Raw genomic sequence first — 17,411 nt, forward strand, 5'->3', positions numbered from 1 at the left:
GTACGTAAATAAATTTAACGGTAAGAACTTGCTTCTTATACACGGTTATACTCTTATTGATCGGATCAATGTTCTGAATTGTGTATTGCAAAAATGAATAAATATAAATTTCAATTTTGGACTTGTACATTAATTTTTTGGTTAAAGCTAGTGTAATCGAACAATTTTACAATTTAAACTATAGAAGTTACAAAATTTTAATAGTAAAGTAAATTTCAATTTTGTCGACCAGAATTACACAGTTTGCTACTGTTGGTCATATTTGGACTTCAGGAACTTACTTTATCTTCTATGCAATATACACGATGAGACACAATGTTAACGCTCCAAAAATTTCCTTACAAGTAAAAATGTCCGAGGAAGAAATTATTAGGTTTGAAGGGTAAATCAATTTTGTTACGGTCTGGATATTTTTTTACATTTGAAAATCGTCAGTATGTACGACGTTGTAGCTAATATCAAGATAAGCTCAACGTTTCGTAACGACGAAATTTTCAAATGATCTGGGGTATGAACATTTTTTATAAAGTAATCGAGAAAATAAAAGACAATTTACCGTAACAAAATTTAATATGTTTTATGGTACGTGCATTATATATCGATATTCTGTCTTATTTTTGAATATTTCTATTTATGTGTGAATTGTTGTATTCAATACATAAAACATAACAAAAAGTAGTTTATTTTTATTATACACATAAGTTTACAATAAATGTTTAATAAATTTGATTTGTAAAATGCAGTCGTTCACAATATGTTGGAAAAGTAAAAACTCTTTGCTCTTTCGGTGTATGTTAATTTACTATTTAAATATAAGGATATCAATCAACTTTAAATACCTTTTTCATTGCGACGAGATTATTCAGTATTAATCTAAATTTTTCTTCAAATTCTTTAACTAGAAGTTGCTCTGTTAATATTTTTTATATTTTTTAATATACTTGTTACATATAGGTACGTTTATCTATAAAAGAAGATAAGTATTTTAAAACAATAATTGCACTTGATAAGCTTTTGAAAAAATTGCCATTACTTATCTCTCCTTTTTTTGCGATTCGAACTCTGTTTCTTTATGTTCCAGGAAATCCAATGCAATGGTATAAGTTAAATTGATTTAATCTTATATTTATAATTAATATATTGATATTCTACATGTATATGAACCTGTATGTAAGTATTTATACATAGATCTTTCAGTTTCATTGTATTAAATGAACTTTTGCATTTTGTTTTCTTTATGCTAGGCCAGTTTTTGTATGTGCAACGTCATGTTGTAAAAATATTGTGATAATGTGCATATTCAATAATTATTCATAACAATTATTTATGTATAATACAAATTACAAAAAAATAAATATTAGGAATGATTCAATACGATTTGATAAAAAAACGATAGACAAGAGTCGCCAGAACTCCAAGTGCAATAGGAATCAGCCACGATCTCCAAGAACCACTGCAATTGCCAATCATCACATCATGATGCAGCATCGACTATTTACATATTATATGTTTTACACTTTAATAATGTTACAAATCTGGATAGCACAAATTTAACTCACGAATATGGTATACTCTGTAGAGACAGATACATATATATATATATATATATATACACAAAGCACATAAGCACATTGTTATTAGTACAGTAAGCATGTTCCTGTAATAGTTAAAAGTTAGATCTTCAATTGTGCTATCCGATAAATAGTAACATAGAACAGTTATAAAATAACAAATACAATACAAATACAGATAGATAGTTAGTAGCAAAATTTGTACTTGTAATGTCTGTATTTGTCAATAGCATATGCACGTAACAACATTAATTGCTATAAAAGACAATTTTAAAAGAGATAATTTACCTGGAATTATCTTCTTCGGATGTTGCGTTCGATTCATAGGCAGTTTCCTTTGTTTTTTCTTCCTACAATTAAGAGATAATTTCTGTTTTATGAAAACTAACTATTCTTTTTCATAAACAATATCATGCAAGATGTAAACATTATACTCTACACATACTTCTAAAATTTCTCCGATTTTTAATGGCTCCATCATTTGTCTGGCATTGCTCGAGTGTCCAATATCTTCGAAGGATTCTGTACCATCACGGCCAGCGTGTTCCAGAAGAATTTCTTCTCCACCAGGATGCTAAAATTTCGAATGCAGAAACGATTATTTTGACATGAGTTTTATTGAAAAAATGTGTTAATTAAAACAAACTAAAGTATAAAATATTATAATTGTAAAAAAATGATGATATCAACCGTATTAAGAAATGAAGTTAAATCATAAACTCCATTGTTTATAATAATCCACACATCGTTCTTGGATACGTGCTTGCTAACTTCTTCCGTCGTATATAATTTGGGAGAAACAGCATCAGCAGTAGTATTCTCGGACGCCATATTTTTTCTTCTTAAAGGAGACAATAGTTGTAAGAAGGTATTCGAATATTATATAAACACCACTGAAAGGAATGAATAATGTATTAAGTATAAACGATCGTATACTGTTCAAACTAGTATCACGTTAACTTTCGGTAAGAAGATGATCGTTATACAAGGGATATTTTTCAATAACTTATCGGTTATCTGTAGCCACAACCACACACTGCATTCAACGAATCGGTTAGTAGATGGTATGAATCTTATACACGCATATCTATGATAGTAACGGTCTTTGCTGATAAGTTTTCCCTAATGACAACTTTTGGAATTTCTTAAAGTAGCCAGTAATTTTTGTTCATTATTGCGATAATTTCGACCAATAGTTGAGTCAATTGCAAAAAATATAATAGTAACTTTATATCATGAGATTAAAGTAATTTTGTATAACTAAAAAATACATGAAAATTAAATACTTAAAGAGATTCGTAAAATTTTAATATTTAATATCTGTTAGAATGAGTAATTATTCCTTAAAAATTCGGTTTTCGTCAATGTGGCGGAATCTATGATTTAAAGTTAGATATGTTAAATGTTTGAATTAGCATCATTTATATTTGTTATCATTTATATTTTCAAATTGATAGAAATTATATGCTTTGAAAGCGGGCCAATAAGATGTTTCGATTCGTACAAATTTATAAAATTGATACAAGTTGAGTGTTGGTATTTAAATTGAATGCAGTAGGTTTATATTATGAATATAATTTGATTATATTTTTCATAAATTTATACTACGGTATAGAATTTTCGATAATTTATTTCAGGTTGTGACAATTGAAGATTAAGTTTTATCAAATACGGTTCTTTTTATGACAATCAAACAATAATAGAAAATGAATTTTACCAGTATTTTGTGGAAATGGTTCTTTGTTAGTTTTCTAACGAATTGTGTGAAATGTGAGATTTCCTTGTCAGCAATGACATCGTCTTTATATTCTGTCGTTTATAATACAGTGACGTCTGTACCGTGTAAATTTTCAGAATGTTGTACCGATGCATACGTTTCCCCTGACATAAATAGTAAGTACATCAACTAGAAGAGTGTAATATTGCAGATACATTATCCACTAGGAAAATACTATATATGTATGTACACAATTAATTGCATTAATTGTATGTATGTATCTGTTTGGTAGTGTTAGATGACATTCTTAATACCGAACTTTATGGGCAAGACATTGCTCATCATGTAGTTATAAATGCCTTACGTGGCCACTTAAGTTCGTCTAATCCTCCAAAAGCTTTGGCCATGAGTTTTCATGGCCCTCCAGGAACTGGTAAAACTTATGTAGCTCAAATGATTGCTCAATCCTTTTACCAAAAGAGTACTCATAGTCAGTTTTATCATTTTTTCAATGGTCGTAATGATTTTCCTTTGGAAAAAGATGTAGAGCGTTACAAGGTATATTTTTGGTATAATTATACCTTTCGATTAAAAATCGAAGAACACATGTATATAATGATTCATATTTGTAAATTACAGTGTAAATTATTTTTTATATTATGTTATTTTGTCTTGTACAGGAAGAATTACGTGAAACTATCATCCAAAGTTTAATAAAATGTGATAGATCAATGTTTGTATTTGATGAAGTGGATAAAATGCCAGAAGGTTTATTAAATGTTCTTGTACCGTTTTTGGATTATACTACATTGTTCAAATCAACTAGACTCATGGGCAATTCATTAAATACAAGGAAAGCAATTTATATACTCTTGTCTAATACTGGCAGTTCACGAATTGTACAACGTTTACTGACTCTTTGGGAAGAAGGCAAGCATAGACATACAACTAAACTTCAAGATTTTGAGAATTTAATAAGTGTTGGAGCATTTAATGAAAAAGGTGGTCTTTATCATAGTGATACAATAGGCACCAGCCTAATAGATCATTATGTGCCGTTTTTACCACTTGAAGAAGTACATGTGAGAAAGTGTTTAAAAAAAGCATTTGTCCAGAGAAGTAGTGTTCCTACTGATGATATGGTAGAGGAGGTACTCTCTTATGTGGTTTTTGGACCTCCTCCGCATAATCTTTATGCAACTGCTGGATGTAAAAGACTGGAACAGAAAGTAGCTTCTATCATATATGCTCAAAAAAAGAAATCAGAAAAACAGGAATTGTAGGATTGCATTAGCAATATAGCTTTATGTTAACATTTTAATAAGGTTTAAATTTTATTGATTATTCTCATTGGCACAATCAGAAAATATGTGTAACAGTTAAAAAAATAGTACAATTAATTTGTTACAGTAATGCGTGTAGCGATATTTATATATTTGTGTATGTATATTTAGGAAATAGCTAAAATTTGTATCATTAACAGTAGAGAAATACAATATATACAATTGAGGCTTGGCAATTGACTTTAAAATATAGCCATAAAGAAAAAAGTTGTCTAAAAGTATAAACATTTGGCAATATAATTTTTCCACGTGATTTTAATATACAAGGATAGACAACTTTGATCTTGATGAATTACATTTTTTTTTAAATTATTAGTATCGCCGTATTGTACCGAAAAAAAAAATAATTATAATTCTTTTTGTCTATACAAGTTGCTAAATACATTCATTTTTATACGTTCAGTTCACATACACGCATATCTATTTATATAATTGTGATACTGCACAACCTCAAGTAAAGAGAACAATAAAATAACCTGCGTTTTTATAATGATGCTGATGTATGAAAATTAATTTATCTATATTTTATACAATGTAAAAATGTGTTATATAATTTATTTATTTTTTCTGTTCTTCACTAAGGGGCGTTTTGAATATAGTGTTATGATTGCACGATGATGTGATTAATATGTAGAATATTCTTGATCGTCGTGCCATCACATCGAGAAAGTGTGTGAATAATATAATTTATGTTTCTTCCTCGACGTACTCCTTTGGAAAAAATCCTACTTGATCTCCTATCTTTCCTTTCCACCATCCTTTGGCATCACCTTCTTTGCTCAACACTACGACCCTACAGCCCCGTCGTAAGCTCAGTTGGTTACGTTCTCCTCCACGGAAATCGAACAATGCCTTAGCCAATACACGTCTATAAGGCCATAACAAACGCTGATCTAATTTTTCAAAATTTTCCGACAACGAAGCCCGTTCGTAATATTCGACGAGTTCAACTACACTTTTAAAGAAGCGAGATTCACTGAGATAAAATAAATCAGCTCCATCAACGTCACGTTTAAATACTCTTATATGTTTTACTGCTCCATCTGCCCTACAACATTAATTAATTTCTTTTTCTTTTGGGTTGAACACTTAAACAAATCTATATTAATTTTAATAAAAAGATATACGAGTATCTTACTTGATACTAAGAGCGTAATTAGTTTCGTGTTTCAAACGCGGTTGTCCTGCAGGTCGCACTCGCAGCATATATGTACCATCTTCACGCGGTTCTAATTTATTTGAAGCTGTATCTCTACCCATTTCTCCCACAAACCATAATTTTACCGAAAGAGCACGTTCGCATGGTAAAGGTGGTGGAGGTGGGGGCGGGGGTGGTGCCGGCATACACCGACCCGAATGTGCAATGCACTGTTTGTGTACAGCAAGGCGACAGACTTCACACCGATATCCCTGATTGAATGAACAATTTAGTAGTAAACTTAAATTATAATAATTAACGCATATATATTGACGACCTTTTACCTGAAAGATGCGACCTTTTAAAAATTTGCCACATCGCTGACAGCTAAGCGGACTATCAAATGTAGTAATTTTGAACTTATGGTTCGTGTTGCGGCATGCAGCCGGATTAACATTATCCATTGCATCTTGCAGTGCCTTGATCCACATTTGTTTTTGTTCTTCTGTTCTTGCGGACAAAGTATACGCTGTATATTCTTGTTTATGAACAAGCAACCACTGATAGGACCCTCGAGAATCTTTGCCAACTGTTCGTCTTCCTGTATGATCTTCCAATCTATAATCATCTACTCGTAAAGTTTCACGATAACAGTATTGTTCTCCTCTACATGCTTTACAAATTAATACTACTTGTTCGAAAACAAATGCATAACGAACTTTTATTCGTTGGTCACCGTGAGCTTTAACCTGAAATGTAATTATTGTATAACATTGATATTCTGTTTTAAAATTTATTTGTTAAAAGATCGATACCTTAAGCTCTCCATCTCTAAGTAATCGCCCGAAATCTTTTAACTGTACATCTTCAGGAACATTCCAATCAATTATCGATGCCTGAATATCCTTTATAATGTCTAATGTATCGGAGTCACGTTTTACTTCATTAATGTATTGAGCTATATCGACCATAACTTCTCTAGCTTTCTCAAGCTGACGTCTATCTTCTAGCCAGTCACAAGGAGTTTCTTCTACTAGTTTATCCAGTAATAAGTGATACTTCAATACTCTTTGCATCGGGACGGACAGTATGTCCCGTAACTTGAATTTACCATTATTAGCTTCTTGTTGGCACCTCTACAATCAATATTTCTGTGAAGTTCATTCGTATAAAAAAAATAATAAGTTAAACGTGGATGCTGTAAAACGTACAATAACTTCTTCATTAACTAATTCATTTCGCGCGCAAGCTTCTTGCAATGTATTTTGCGCAAGAGTAAGATTTGCGCAATAATCCCCATAGATCAGGAACTTTTCTCGCCAATCTAGGAAAACTTGAGCTAAAGAAGCACCAGTTCTTGCCTTTCGAAGCTGACTATGAAAACCGGCATGAATTTCTGCGAGTTCCTTTATACCAAAAAAAATGCGTGCTGAATCTTCGGATCGTAATAACGATGAGAGAGGTCTAGCAAAATGTCTGAGCAAACTGTTAAGGACGTCCGAATAATTCCGTTCTGTTTCAACGAGTTCTTGGATCACATAGTCCCTTTTTTCACCTCCGGAAATTGCGCCATCCTGTTTCACAGGAACCAAATTGATTACAAAAATTTGTTTCTAATACACATAATGGAATGCAAAATACTATAAAGCGACATAAGACGAATTATTAGCATTGTAACTTACAATTTTAAAGTACCATTAAGATAAATGTGATTATAAAATACCATTTGGATAGCGATAACATAAAACACAAAAATTTAACGACCTGTGCAACAGATGGAGGAGGTGGCAAGAGTAGACTACAAAGGTCCTGGTAGATTTCTTCGCTCTGGGCATGGCTGCAAAATACTCCGTACCCATCTTCCTCTCCAACTGGATCTTCATTGTCCCCTCCTCCACCTGCTTCATCCCCTTCCCGCCTTCTAAACCTCCTGCGGCGACCTTCATCCTCACGGCTTTAGCATAAAAATATGAACAGCCATGCACTATTCATGCACGAAAAAAATAAAATTTCTGGCGAACTTAAACTACTTATAGCAACGGTAGATCTTGTTATTAACAATAAACATAGCTTAGCACATAAAACTCTGGAGCAAATACAGTATAACTTTAAAATAGTGCCAGTATCACTGTACTAAGTTACAGTTAACTTTGCAATAAATATTTGTAAACATATGGTACTTATATTCAGTATAACGTTAAAGTACTTTTTTTAATAATGAAATACAGTGATGTTTGGTACTTTTCTCACAAAATATTTTAGTCTTTTAAATTGCAAACGACAGATACCTTCTCCGTGGAAGGCCAGTCGTGTTGAGAATTACTCGAGAAGCAGAGTAATTCCTGATATACTTGGGATTCATCTACATCCATACCCTTAGGTTTCATGGTAAATGCCACCACTCCTGTTGTGGGTCTAAACCCATTGACAGAAGTTATTATAAAGTTACATTGTACAAGAAAGAAAGACATCTGTTTTCGGTCATTAACGGTCATAATAATTATATAAAAATTATTTCGTTAAGAGAAATCTGTTTACTGTATAACTATCGTAATTTTCTGTAACTTTTGTAATGCTTAATATATTTAAAACGAATCGAATTTCATGGAAATTGAGATGCTTACCCTGCACCGACACTTTGTAAATCTCTATAAATATCTTCTTGCGATCTACCGTGTCCTACAGAAAATCCACTATAATACAAAATTTCTCGTTAGATTAAATTAATATAACTCACGGTTAGGTAATTATACAACGATATGTTACTTACAGAATACCTTTAAGTCTTAAACGAGAACAATTCGACAGAGCGGATAAAGTACATAGAACACGATGAAAATTTGATATTTCGAACAACATAGAAGGCTCGAAAAGATCAGAATCGGATAAGTCAAAAATAGTTGAGCACGCCGATAAAAATACTTTTATATTTCGTAAACATAAAAATTGTGCCATTTGTGGTTTTTGATTTACATCTTTCATATCTATGCAACCGGGATCCACTGTATTTAAAAGATTGCACAGTAATACCCCGTCTCTTAGCGTATAAGCTAAATCGCAAGCTATCGCTGTTGGCCAATTTGCTTTGTGATCTGCCCTTAAAGCTCCGCATCTAGTTAACCACTTGGCACACTCGTGCCAACCGCTTCCGTTATCCGAACTGCTTTCCATTAGGCTCATTTTTGCTCTTTTTAGCGAGCAAAATATTAAAGGTTCAAGATAAGGGTTCCTTTAACTTGTAAGACATTAGGCCGTACAGACTTTACAGATACGTTTCCTTATGTCGAAAAACTATAAAATGGCAAAAAAAAAAAAGGATTAATGATAAGAATTTGTACAAATACACTGTTAACGATGGACAAGAAAAATAAAAGGAGACAACATCTAGAAATACAGCTTTAAACGATAAATATCGGCATTACGTCGATATAAGAGATACGATTGATACAAATAGGATTTTTGAATGCATACCTCCATTCGCCAGGAGATTTGCGAGTTGTTTCTTCTTTCTTCTGTCAACGTTAAGAATATTCCGTGATAAGTTCTGCAATAGAAGAACTCATTATTGTGTTCCGTGTCGGTTGTTAGAGATACTTCAACGGAATCTGTATCGCCGCTTAAAATGTTCCGTTGGCAGTGTCATTGCTAAGAAAGCATTTCGTTGAGCTACAACTTTAATACGTTATTCCTTTGCATGATATGCCTTCTTTTCTCATTGTAATATTATGACGTTCGGACCACAGTAGCTCACGACCGCCATATTGCTACTTCACTGCAGTCGATCATATCATAAATTTCGTCGTAGCCTCTGTTTCGAACGTTCGATCGTAGATGGTGCTGAATGTTCCTACGAATACAAGTTGGATTCGGTATTTCGAACGTTAGATTTTTCTTTAAATAAATGAACGAAAAATTAGAGTAGCTTTCGTACCGATTCGACGATAATACATAATATAGTTTTGGGTTCCGGAAACGATTTAAAAAGAAATAAAACCAGGCGAGAGGATTTCACGGCACGTAATCGCTAAAATGTAACAATGAAATCGATGTAGACGGCGCATAAATTTAAACGTATTTTCAAAGAGAATCGTAACAATTGCAATAATTATTACTGTGGAAGATTTAAAGATTCAATTCAAAATTTAAAGTGCGCGTATACACGTTTATCCGGTGTTCTCTCGATGTGCTTACGCGAAGATAAAAAAAAAAGAGCACGCAAGAAATTGGAAATTTTATATTTCTAATCACTACCAGAAGTACGAAGTGCGCGTTGCTCCAACGGGAACACTGTAATCGGTCAGCCAATAGGATGGTTAAAGTTGAGTGACGTAATGCAACTCTTCGTTTACGGATCTTGCTACATTCTACGGTTACTCCAGTATCCATGCAGTGGCCCGATAGCAATGACAATAATATCATTAGTCGTTATTTAAAGAAGTGTCGAGACGTGTTTCATTTGTGCTAAATTTTGGTACGTACCTATTCCTGTACACGTAGTACGAACAACCTGTTAAATTTGAAGCGTCCATTGAAAGAGGTCGCGTAGATTAATTAGTCGACCGATGTCCACGCGCGTACACGGTTCGTACTACCTACCGACGGTACAAATGTTGATTCGTTAATTTTTCAAATACAACGCGTTCGAATGTCGCGGCAACATTAATGTTTCCGAACGATATTTATCACTTATTCGAACGCCTTGCACAACTCGTTGTATCGCAATTCTTATAGGTATCGCGATTCCAAGTGAAACTGTTCCACGTAAAGCATACACCGATAGATTCACGATCAAAGCGAAGGAGAAAGGCTCGCGAGTGCGATGCATTTTAGCATTGAAAGACTCGCAACAGTTTGCGCGCAAGCGGGCAAACGAATTTCTCGAAAAATTTAAGTAAAACTCGATCGACGATCTCCAACGAAACTGAAACGGTATTCGAGTTTCTTGTAATTGAATCGCGCGCGTAAGATTGCGACGCAACGGTGACCGTCATCGTGGTATTTTAAAATCCGTACGTGATTTCATTTCATGAATAATACTTTCGAACAACGGTCCGACTTACGGTTAGCACAAAAGGCAGTATCAGTTTTTCCTTTGTACGGTGCAAATTCTACTCAACAGGACGGCAATGTAAACATACGTATGTTATCACGATCAAGTTGCGTACGATATTTTTCTTTCTCTTTATTCCAGTAAATAACAATGCGTGTTCTGTTTTACACGATCGTGTGGGTAATCGCGTGTAACTCGGCGGGCGGTAATTCCTACGATAAACTACAATGTAAAGACGAAAGTAACGTACCGGTTGATTGGTAAGTGTTTGCACAGTTCTTCCGACATAATGATCTTCAAATACCACGCGCTTTCACCAACGCTTCGAGCCATTTTTGGCTCTATTTGAGAAACATTAGCGGCGCATGACTCATTACGTTCGTTTCTCAAATAGAGAAATCGCGTTCCAGCGATTTCGATGAGAATTATCGAGCTATCGCGCCTACCGAGACCAATTCTTCGTCTTTTAACGCGACCAATTACCACCGATATCGCCGCGATTCGATCGTCCATGGTCCCAATAACGATATTATTTTAGGTACGTGCTTTACAAGTTACCGAAAATATCAACGAGCAGCAATCCTTTGATCAGACAAGGTCTCGCTTATCTCTACGTAACGAATAGAACCAATGGAACCGATTGGCACTTATCGACTAGGTCCATCGATTCGAATAATTCGATACCTGGACTCACATTAGCGCCACTTTACAAAGACGTAAGCACGCGTGAACAGTTTTAATCGGTAGAGATTTATGGTAGATCGATTAGCAACAAGTGTCTTGTCTTTCGAGGCAAGTGTTCGAGGCGAAAGAGCAAACATGTAGGTAGATATCGCTCCGATATTTCGACAATGAAAAAAACTCGTCGACAAGCTTGTTGATTTCGATCTCGAAAACAATGTTCAGTTGTGTTCTCTCTCGCAATTATCGAGGTACTACCGTACGAATGATCGTTACTGTACGTCCACGAGAAGATCGACAGTGATCAATAGCGACGATGGTAAGGTAATCTGGGTAGATTCTGAACCAGACTCGAGTCGCGAACACTCGTCGATCTTTTCCTCGCTGACGAACAATCCCGAAATAACTATCGCGTACGTGTTCGCTATTCGAGCGCCAAATTTTAATTCCGTGTTTCGCACCGTCTAGAGAAACGAGGAGCAGAATCTGTGGACTTTGTACAACGATAATCCGCCGGACGCACCGACAGTCTTTAAATATGGTCACACGAAGGGTGTGGTGGCGGTTAATAGCGATCAGGGTTTTTGGTTGATTCATAGCGTGCCGAGTTTCCCTCCGGTTCCAAAAGGCGGTGAGCTAACACGCCCTTCGAGAAGGGAGAACGTAACTGTTTCTGGCCGATACGTTTATCCGTCCAGTGGAACGCTCTACGGGCAGAGTTTTCTGTGCATTTCACTCGGCGGCGATCAGTTCAACACCGTTGGCGGTCAATTGATGTACAACGAAATCGTCGTCTACGCGAAAAATATACCCCAAAAGATCGGTAGAGACTATCCGTTGTTGAAGAACGCGACCAATCAGGTACGCATCAAAACACCACCGTACAATAGGAAAGCTGTGGTGAGGTCCCTGGGATCGGTCGAGTTCACTTCGTTCGCCAAGAACTCCAAATGGCAGAAAGGTAACGAAACATTTCCATCGAAATACGATTCGATCGTTACAGAGGTGCTTTTTTCGCTGTTTGTCTTTTTTTCTCGTAGATTTGTACGCTAATTTCATCGCGCCTCAGTTGCAAACGGATCTGTACGTGCAATCGTGGTTGAACGGTCGCGGAAAGCTCCCGTCCTCCTGCAGCGGTAGAAAGTAAGGTCAATTGTTACGGTGTTTGGGTTTTCTTTTCTTTCAATTTTTCCACGAGACAAGTTCGTTCGTTTTACAGGATTTACAACGTTCATTCGCTGAAATTCGACGCGGCCAACGTCGATTTCACGAGCACTCACGATCACTCGAAATGGGCCGTATCGGTCGCAAACAGGACAACCGCTCACTGGGTCTGCGTCGCTGATATTAACAGAGCTGTAAATACATACATTCGTTTCCTTTTTTCGTTCGAAACGTCCCGCGTAACGACGAACAACGTACTATATATCGAAGCACTCGCGTAAGATTTCACGGTACGTATCGAAGGAACTTTCTTTTCCTTTTCGTTTCTCTTTTTCAGGATACGCAATATTCCCGAGGTGGCGGAGCCGTGTGCTTCGAACGGAAGCAAGTGTGGAGCGATTATCGGAACGCTATAAACGACGCGGAGCCCTGTCCTCGTAAGTAAACGGGATATCTCTTCTCCTTTCGGGAGAAAATACACAACGAATCCCAACACGAAGCTGTGCACGATAATGAAAACTCAGGGGCGTACATTCTTACGCGTAATGAACTACGTAATTGACTACAAGTGAAATAACAACGATAATTATAATTAAATGTAACCGGTTCGTTTCTTTGCGCGCGCCGGTTTCTAGGGCAATAAAATTACTGCAATTAATCTTTGCGCTCGCGTTTCAGTCTCTCCCCCCACCCCTGTTCTTTTTTTCTTTGTTTTTTCTCTTTCAAACTTCGAACGGGTCAGAACGGCGAGTCGAGAAATATGCGAACGGTAATGCCGTGTTTAATAATATTCCTCGTTGTAAACGCGCATATCATCGAGCCACGCGAGTGTGCTTATTGTTTTCGGTAAATTGCGAGAGACGATAGCGCGCCAGAGATATTATCTAGATGTACATTTGGCATTGTGCCTGTTCGCTAATTTAGCTCTAACTACGGTACGGCCTGTAACGCGCAAGAATGAGCTGTGAACGCGTATTTATTGAAAGCGTCGACAACGATTCGAAAGTTGTACGATCGCGCGAGTATCGCGGCCATAGTCCGACGTTTACGCGTTTATATTTGTCGTAAACTGGTAACGATGGGAGCGAAACGCGCGACGATACGCTATCAACGTAAACCGGGGGTCGCTACGTTTCGCTCGAATTCTTTACGGTGTATCCGTACAACGGATATTTTTCCCGTCGATACGCATCGCGAGCTTCCGCAACATCGGCGCGAGGTGGGGAGGGGAGGGGCGGGGCGGGGGTCTTCGGGGTACACAAAGTAATAACCGTCGTATTAAACGCAGTTTACTCGCGAGTGTATAAAGAAGAGGTCTCGGTGGTTCTTTATTACCGTGGAATAAGGACGGACGACGGGGATCAGAAGCAGTTCTTAAATTGGATTTTATGAAAGGCAGTAGCGGCTCCCGCCTGCACCGGAGTTCTCGTTTCGTCTTGCTTTTTCTCGGCGGTGCTTATTGTCTACCTAAGGAAATTGCAGAGTAGCTGGACGTGCCGTTAATGAAAGGAAAAAAGAAACCAGCCGAGATTTAGTAAGCGGAAGCGGACTAGGAAGGATTTCCTCTTTAATGAAAATTTCAAGAAATCGACCGAATCTTCCGACCCGCTCCTTATCGCCGTTTCGAGCCTTATCGTCCCTTTGATGGACTTTGTTTCGGTGACTCCGATACGGCACGGAGAGACAAAGTTGTTTAAATACTACTTCGGGTAAGTCGTTCAACGGTCGAGATTATCATCTGTAATTACTCGGTCGTGTCACAGACGTTGCATCGTGCGTATTTAAGTTCTTTCTACTCGTCGTGTTTTCGTCTAGAAATTTAAAGTCGATCATCGCGTCGTTGTTCTCTCACCTGTGGACTCTGATACGACTTTCCGCGGAGCAGAAGCCTCGGATAGAAGGCTCGCGTAAATGAAACTTTGTTCCAGGTTTTCGAATTGTTTTTTTCGTTTCAAGAAATCGACGTTCCTTCGAGCTCGCAACGCGTACTTTGGAACACAGTTGCCATCGCGTTCGCGACGACGCACGAGGAACAACGAGGATTTCTCAGGGTACACCATGTTTTTTCCACCGCGACGGGACAGATGGTTGAAAAACTTATCGAATCGTCTATTCACCGAGCGAAAAGAAGAACAACAATCGTACGAGGTAGAATCCGATCTCTGTTTTCCGTTCGCCGGGTCGCGGCTTATCGTCTGCGCGGAAGTTGTTTGATAATCGATGGGAGAAATATTAAGCGAGGAGTGTTCGAACGCGGTGAAGTTCGTTCCAGAAACGAGCGATACGAGTACGGTCGATCCGGTCTCGTCAATCACCGGTGCAATGTTAGAATAACTAAACGAGGAGAAGAGGAGAGATAAAGAGGTTTGGATGAAAAGGTCGATAGGTGGTAGGGGAAGGAAATTCGCGCGTGTTCGTCCAGGCGTGAATCAATCGGCGCACGCTGCCAGGAGACAAAACAACGCTGAAAACAAGAAGCGAGGGAGTTCGGTAAAGCATCTGGAAGCGGATGCTTGGAAAAACAAGGTTGCTGCCGTTGAAAGAGGATTAAGAGCGGGAACACAGGCCGGGATTCCTTTAATACGGTGCTGGCAGCTGGCAACAGTCGGTCAATTTCTTGGAGCCTACACGGATATTCATGCGCTCCCCCGATTCGACGAAATGGACACCGATACCTTTACTTTCGAAACTACCCTTTTCGAACCCTATGAATTTTACAACGCGTTGAAATTGTTTATCGCGCGGTATTACTCCGATTCGCTCTTTCGGACGAAACGTGCGAATTTGAACGGGGAGCTCGATAGGTACCAACGTCGCACGAAAGTCTACAAAGATTGGAAAATGATCCACGAGGGTGCGCGCTCGATAATGTTTAGTTTTCACGCGCGCACGATGACGCGAGGAAGCGGCGCTGGGATCACGCGACGTGTTAACAACGCGAACGTCATCGATGCGTTTCGCGTCACGTACAGTTTCGAGTCGGTGTGCTCGATGGGACGCAGATTTTGGCCGAACCGCGTACGGGTGTCGTAAAAGTGTATGAAATTTCGCCGGCTGGAAAGACGAGGAGACGACGTTGCGGTGTTCGCGGCGATATTTCAGCATTAAAGGCGGCCTGTTCTGCATACTAAAATCCTGTGCACCGTCCAAATATACGCGCAACGTTATATGCATGAAACCATCGTGTCTCGTGTGCTCCGCGTGTGTACTTAAGCACCGCGATCAGAGCGCACGCGCGAGCTTCCGCCATCCTTTTTCCTCCGAACGGCCAACATCCTGCCGCCTTTACCGCCTAGCTCGTGCCTACAGGGTGTAACCGAACGAAAGAACGCCAACTCGGGATCGAACGGGACGTTCGATTCTCGGTAAGAAATTTTCTCCAATTTTCGTTAACCATCTTGTACACGTGGTTCGGTATATCTATAAATGTCAACGTCTCCCGTACTCGCCGCCAGAGGTGGCTGCGAACAGATTTTCGCGGGTTTCCGGACGTAAAGTGCCTCACCGATCAACGCTCGACGAATCGTTTTCGAACGTTCGTTTACCGGGTTCTTTTTGCTTCTCTATCCGCAGAGAAGGAAAGGTTCGCGACGTGTACGTTTCTCTCAATTTTTGCGAGAAATCGCGTTTCTCGTCCGATTCGACGTCAGTGTTTTCTCGGTTCTTACACCCTGTATAGTTTATGCGCGCGTATATATCGTACCGGATAGCCCTACGCTGAACTTTAATATTGCCTTATACGTATTCATATTGTGTGCGAGAGAGAAATCATGTTGGTGTCTTTTAGTTGGAAATGAAGCTGTGTCGGGTTTTACGGACGTAACGAGATATCAACCTTGAAAGTTAACCGCGACTGCGTTGGATCGTAGCCCTCTGGTAAGTAAACGGCTCAGGACGATCATTGTTGTTTAAAATATTTCGAAAGTTAGGTTAGGTTTCGACGAAGAGCTTTGCAACCAACTCGAAGGATTTTACCAGACGGTGTTCGACCGATATCCGTAACGGATACTGGAACACCGGTTTATACCGTTGGATGGTTGGTACTCGAACGGAATAAGTAAATCCGTTTTTGTCCCTTCGATTTGGAATTTGCATCTGGAGACGTAAAAAGATGTTGGAAACAAACGCGCGCGGTAATTTTCAACGATAAGGATCTAGGTTAAGGTCGTAGTCTGTGTTACACGCGTCTCGAGATTCGAGCGAGAAGTTATGCATATGTAACAGAGATGTTTGTAGACAAAGTTTAATATTCATAACGAGGGGTTCCGAACGATTTCCTACATTGCGCAAGAAAACGGGTCGAGGTACGTACGTACGTACGTACTCTCGCGTCGATGTTGCACCGGTACGAACGACTAATAACCGTTTGCTCTCTCACGATGGCCATTCTTTTTTACAAACGCGTCGTTATAAATACACGTCGAGTTACAAAGCGATCGCAAATATGTATTCACGTACGTAAATTGTGCGTGCGTGTTTGAATTCGTTTCGCTTTGAGTCGTCGACTTTCGAATCGTTGCACCTCGCGCGTTGCACTGTACCTGGGTACCGAATATTTATTCTCGACAAAGTGCGCGCTGTTCGTTAGCGATACTTCGTTCAAAGGAGTCGTCGGCCGGTAGCGATAATCGACGAATTACGATACGCATTACGAGTCGCAAAAAGCAAGTAAAATAAAAGTAAAATTTTTCCACGACGAGGAAATTCGCTGGAATTCGTCGATGGTGAAAACGAATGCTTACCGCTC

The 17,411-nt window shown here is 38.3% G+C and overlaps 5 protein-coding genes across 16 annotated transcripts in view; 3 read left to right on the forward strand and 2 right to left on the reverse strand.

Moving 5' to 3' along the window:
• Nucleotides 1–666: 666 nt before the first annotated feature.
• Nucleotides 667–2,721, reverse strand: Cyt-b5 (Cytochrome b5). 2 transcript variants are annotated; one of them, XM_076327548.1, is made up of 5 exons: nucleotides 2,558–2,717; nucleotides 2,262–2,464; nucleotides 2,017–2,145; nucleotides 1,860–1,921; nucleotides 667–1,453 (listed from the first exon to the last, which is right to left on the reverse strand). In XM_076327548.1, exons 2-5 carry the CDS (start codon nucleotides 2,400–2,402, stop codon nucleotides 1,369–1,371), a joined length of 417 nt encoding a protein of 138 aa, XP_076183663.1. In that variant the 5' UTR covers nucleotides 2,403–2,464; nucleotides 2,558–2,717; the 3' UTR covers nucleotides 667–1,368. The 2 variants fall into 2 exon arrangements, with proteins under 2 accessions (XP_076183663.1, XP_076183664.1); XM_076327549.1 differs by having other exon boundaries at nucleotides 1,359–1,491; nucleotides 2,262–2,721.
• On the forward strand, nucleotides 2,365–5,921 carry LOC143155140 (torsin-1A). 6 transcript variants are annotated; one of them, XM_076327544.1, is made up of 4 exons: nucleotides 2,365–2,635; nucleotides 3,426–3,464; nucleotides 3,581–3,846; nucleotides 3,969–5,921. In XM_076327544.1, the coding sequence occupies exons 1-4, from the start codon at nucleotides 2,545–2,547 to the stop codon at nucleotides 4,569–4,571; spliced, it is 999 nt and encodes a 332-aa protein (XP_076183659.1). In that variant the 5' UTR covers nucleotides 2,365–2,544; the 3' UTR covers nucleotides 4,572–5,921. The 6 variants fall into 6 exon arrangements, with proteins under 6 accessions (XP_076183659.1, XP_076183662.1, XP_076183656.1 ...); XM_076327547.1 differs by having other exon boundaries at nucleotides 2,371–2,624; XM_076327541.1 differs by having other exon boundaries at nucleotides 2,374–2,624; nucleotides 3,209–3,464; nucleotides 3,969–5,918.
• Vav (Vav guanine nucleotide exchange factor) lies at nucleotides 4,897–10,261 on the reverse strand. Of its 2 annotated transcripts, none has more exons than XM_076327537.1 (10): nucleotides 10,021–10,261; nucleotides 9,241–9,616; nucleotides 8,540–9,060; nucleotides 8,394–8,462; nucleotides 8,058–8,184; nucleotides 6,981–7,343; nucleotides 6,585–6,905; nucleotides 6,114–6,518; nucleotides 5,770–6,041; nucleotides 4,897–5,679 (listed from the first exon to the last, which is right to left on the reverse strand). In XM_076327537.1, exons 3-10 carry the CDS (start codon nucleotides 8,947–8,949, stop codon nucleotides 5,319–5,321), a joined length of 2,328 nt encoding a protein of 775 aa, XP_076183652.1. In that variant the 5' UTR covers nucleotides 8,950–9,060; nucleotides 9,241–9,616; nucleotides 10,021–10,261; the 3' UTR covers nucleotides 4,897–5,318. The 2 variants fall into 2 exon arrangements, with proteins under 2 accessions (XP_076183652.1, XP_076183651.1); XM_076327536.1 differs by lacking the exon at nucleotides 8,058–8,184 and adding an exon at nucleotides 7,534–7,723 and having other exon boundaries at nucleotides 4,902–5,679; nucleotides 10,021–10,253.
• On the forward strand, nucleotides 10,099–13,326 carry Dnaseii (deoxyribonuclease II). 3 transcript variants are annotated; one of them, XM_076327538.1, is made up of 7 exons: nucleotides 10,099–10,240; nucleotides 10,961–11,079; nucleotides 11,358–11,535; nucleotides 11,969–12,461; nucleotides 12,541–12,643; nucleotides 12,720–12,858; nucleotides 13,002–13,326. In XM_076327538.1, the coding sequence occupies exons 2-7, from the start codon at nucleotides 10,970–10,972 to the stop codon at nucleotides 13,107–13,109; spliced, it is 1,131 nt and encodes a 376-aa protein (XP_076183653.1). In that variant the 5' UTR covers nucleotides 10,099–10,240; nucleotides 10,961–10,969; the 3' UTR covers nucleotides 13,110–13,326. The 3 variants fall into 3 exon arrangements, with proteins under 3 accessions (XP_076183653.1, XP_076183654.1, XP_076183655.1); XM_076327539.1 differs by lacking the exon at nucleotides 10,099–10,240 and adding an exon at nucleotides 10,772–10,897; XM_076327540.1 differs by lacking the exon at nucleotides 10,099–10,240 and adding an exon at nucleotides 10,889–10,907.
• Nucleotides 13,327–15,646: 2,320 nt separating this feature from the next.
• Nucleotides 15,647–17,411, forward strand: part of LOC143143047 (uncharacterized) — a 69,616-nt gene continuing 67,851 nt past the window's right edge. For all 3 annotated transcript variants that reach the window (XR_012991005.1, XR_012991004.1, XM_076303895.1), the window contains exons 1-2: nucleotides 15,647–16,029; nucleotides 16,452–16,540. The gene's annotated coding sequence lies outside the window, so the exon portion shown is untranslated. The remainder of the gene's footprint in view (nucleotides 16,030–16,451; nucleotides 16,541–17,411) is intronic.

Source organism: Ptiloglossa arizonensis, chromosome 2, assembly GCF_051014685.1.
Source record: "Ptiloglossa arizonensis isolate GNS036 chromosome 2, iyPtiAriz1_principal, whole genome shotgun sequence".
Taxonomy (NCBI): Eukaryota; Metazoa; Arthropoda; class Insecta; order Hymenoptera; family Colletidae; genus Ptiloglossa; species Ptiloglossa arizonensis.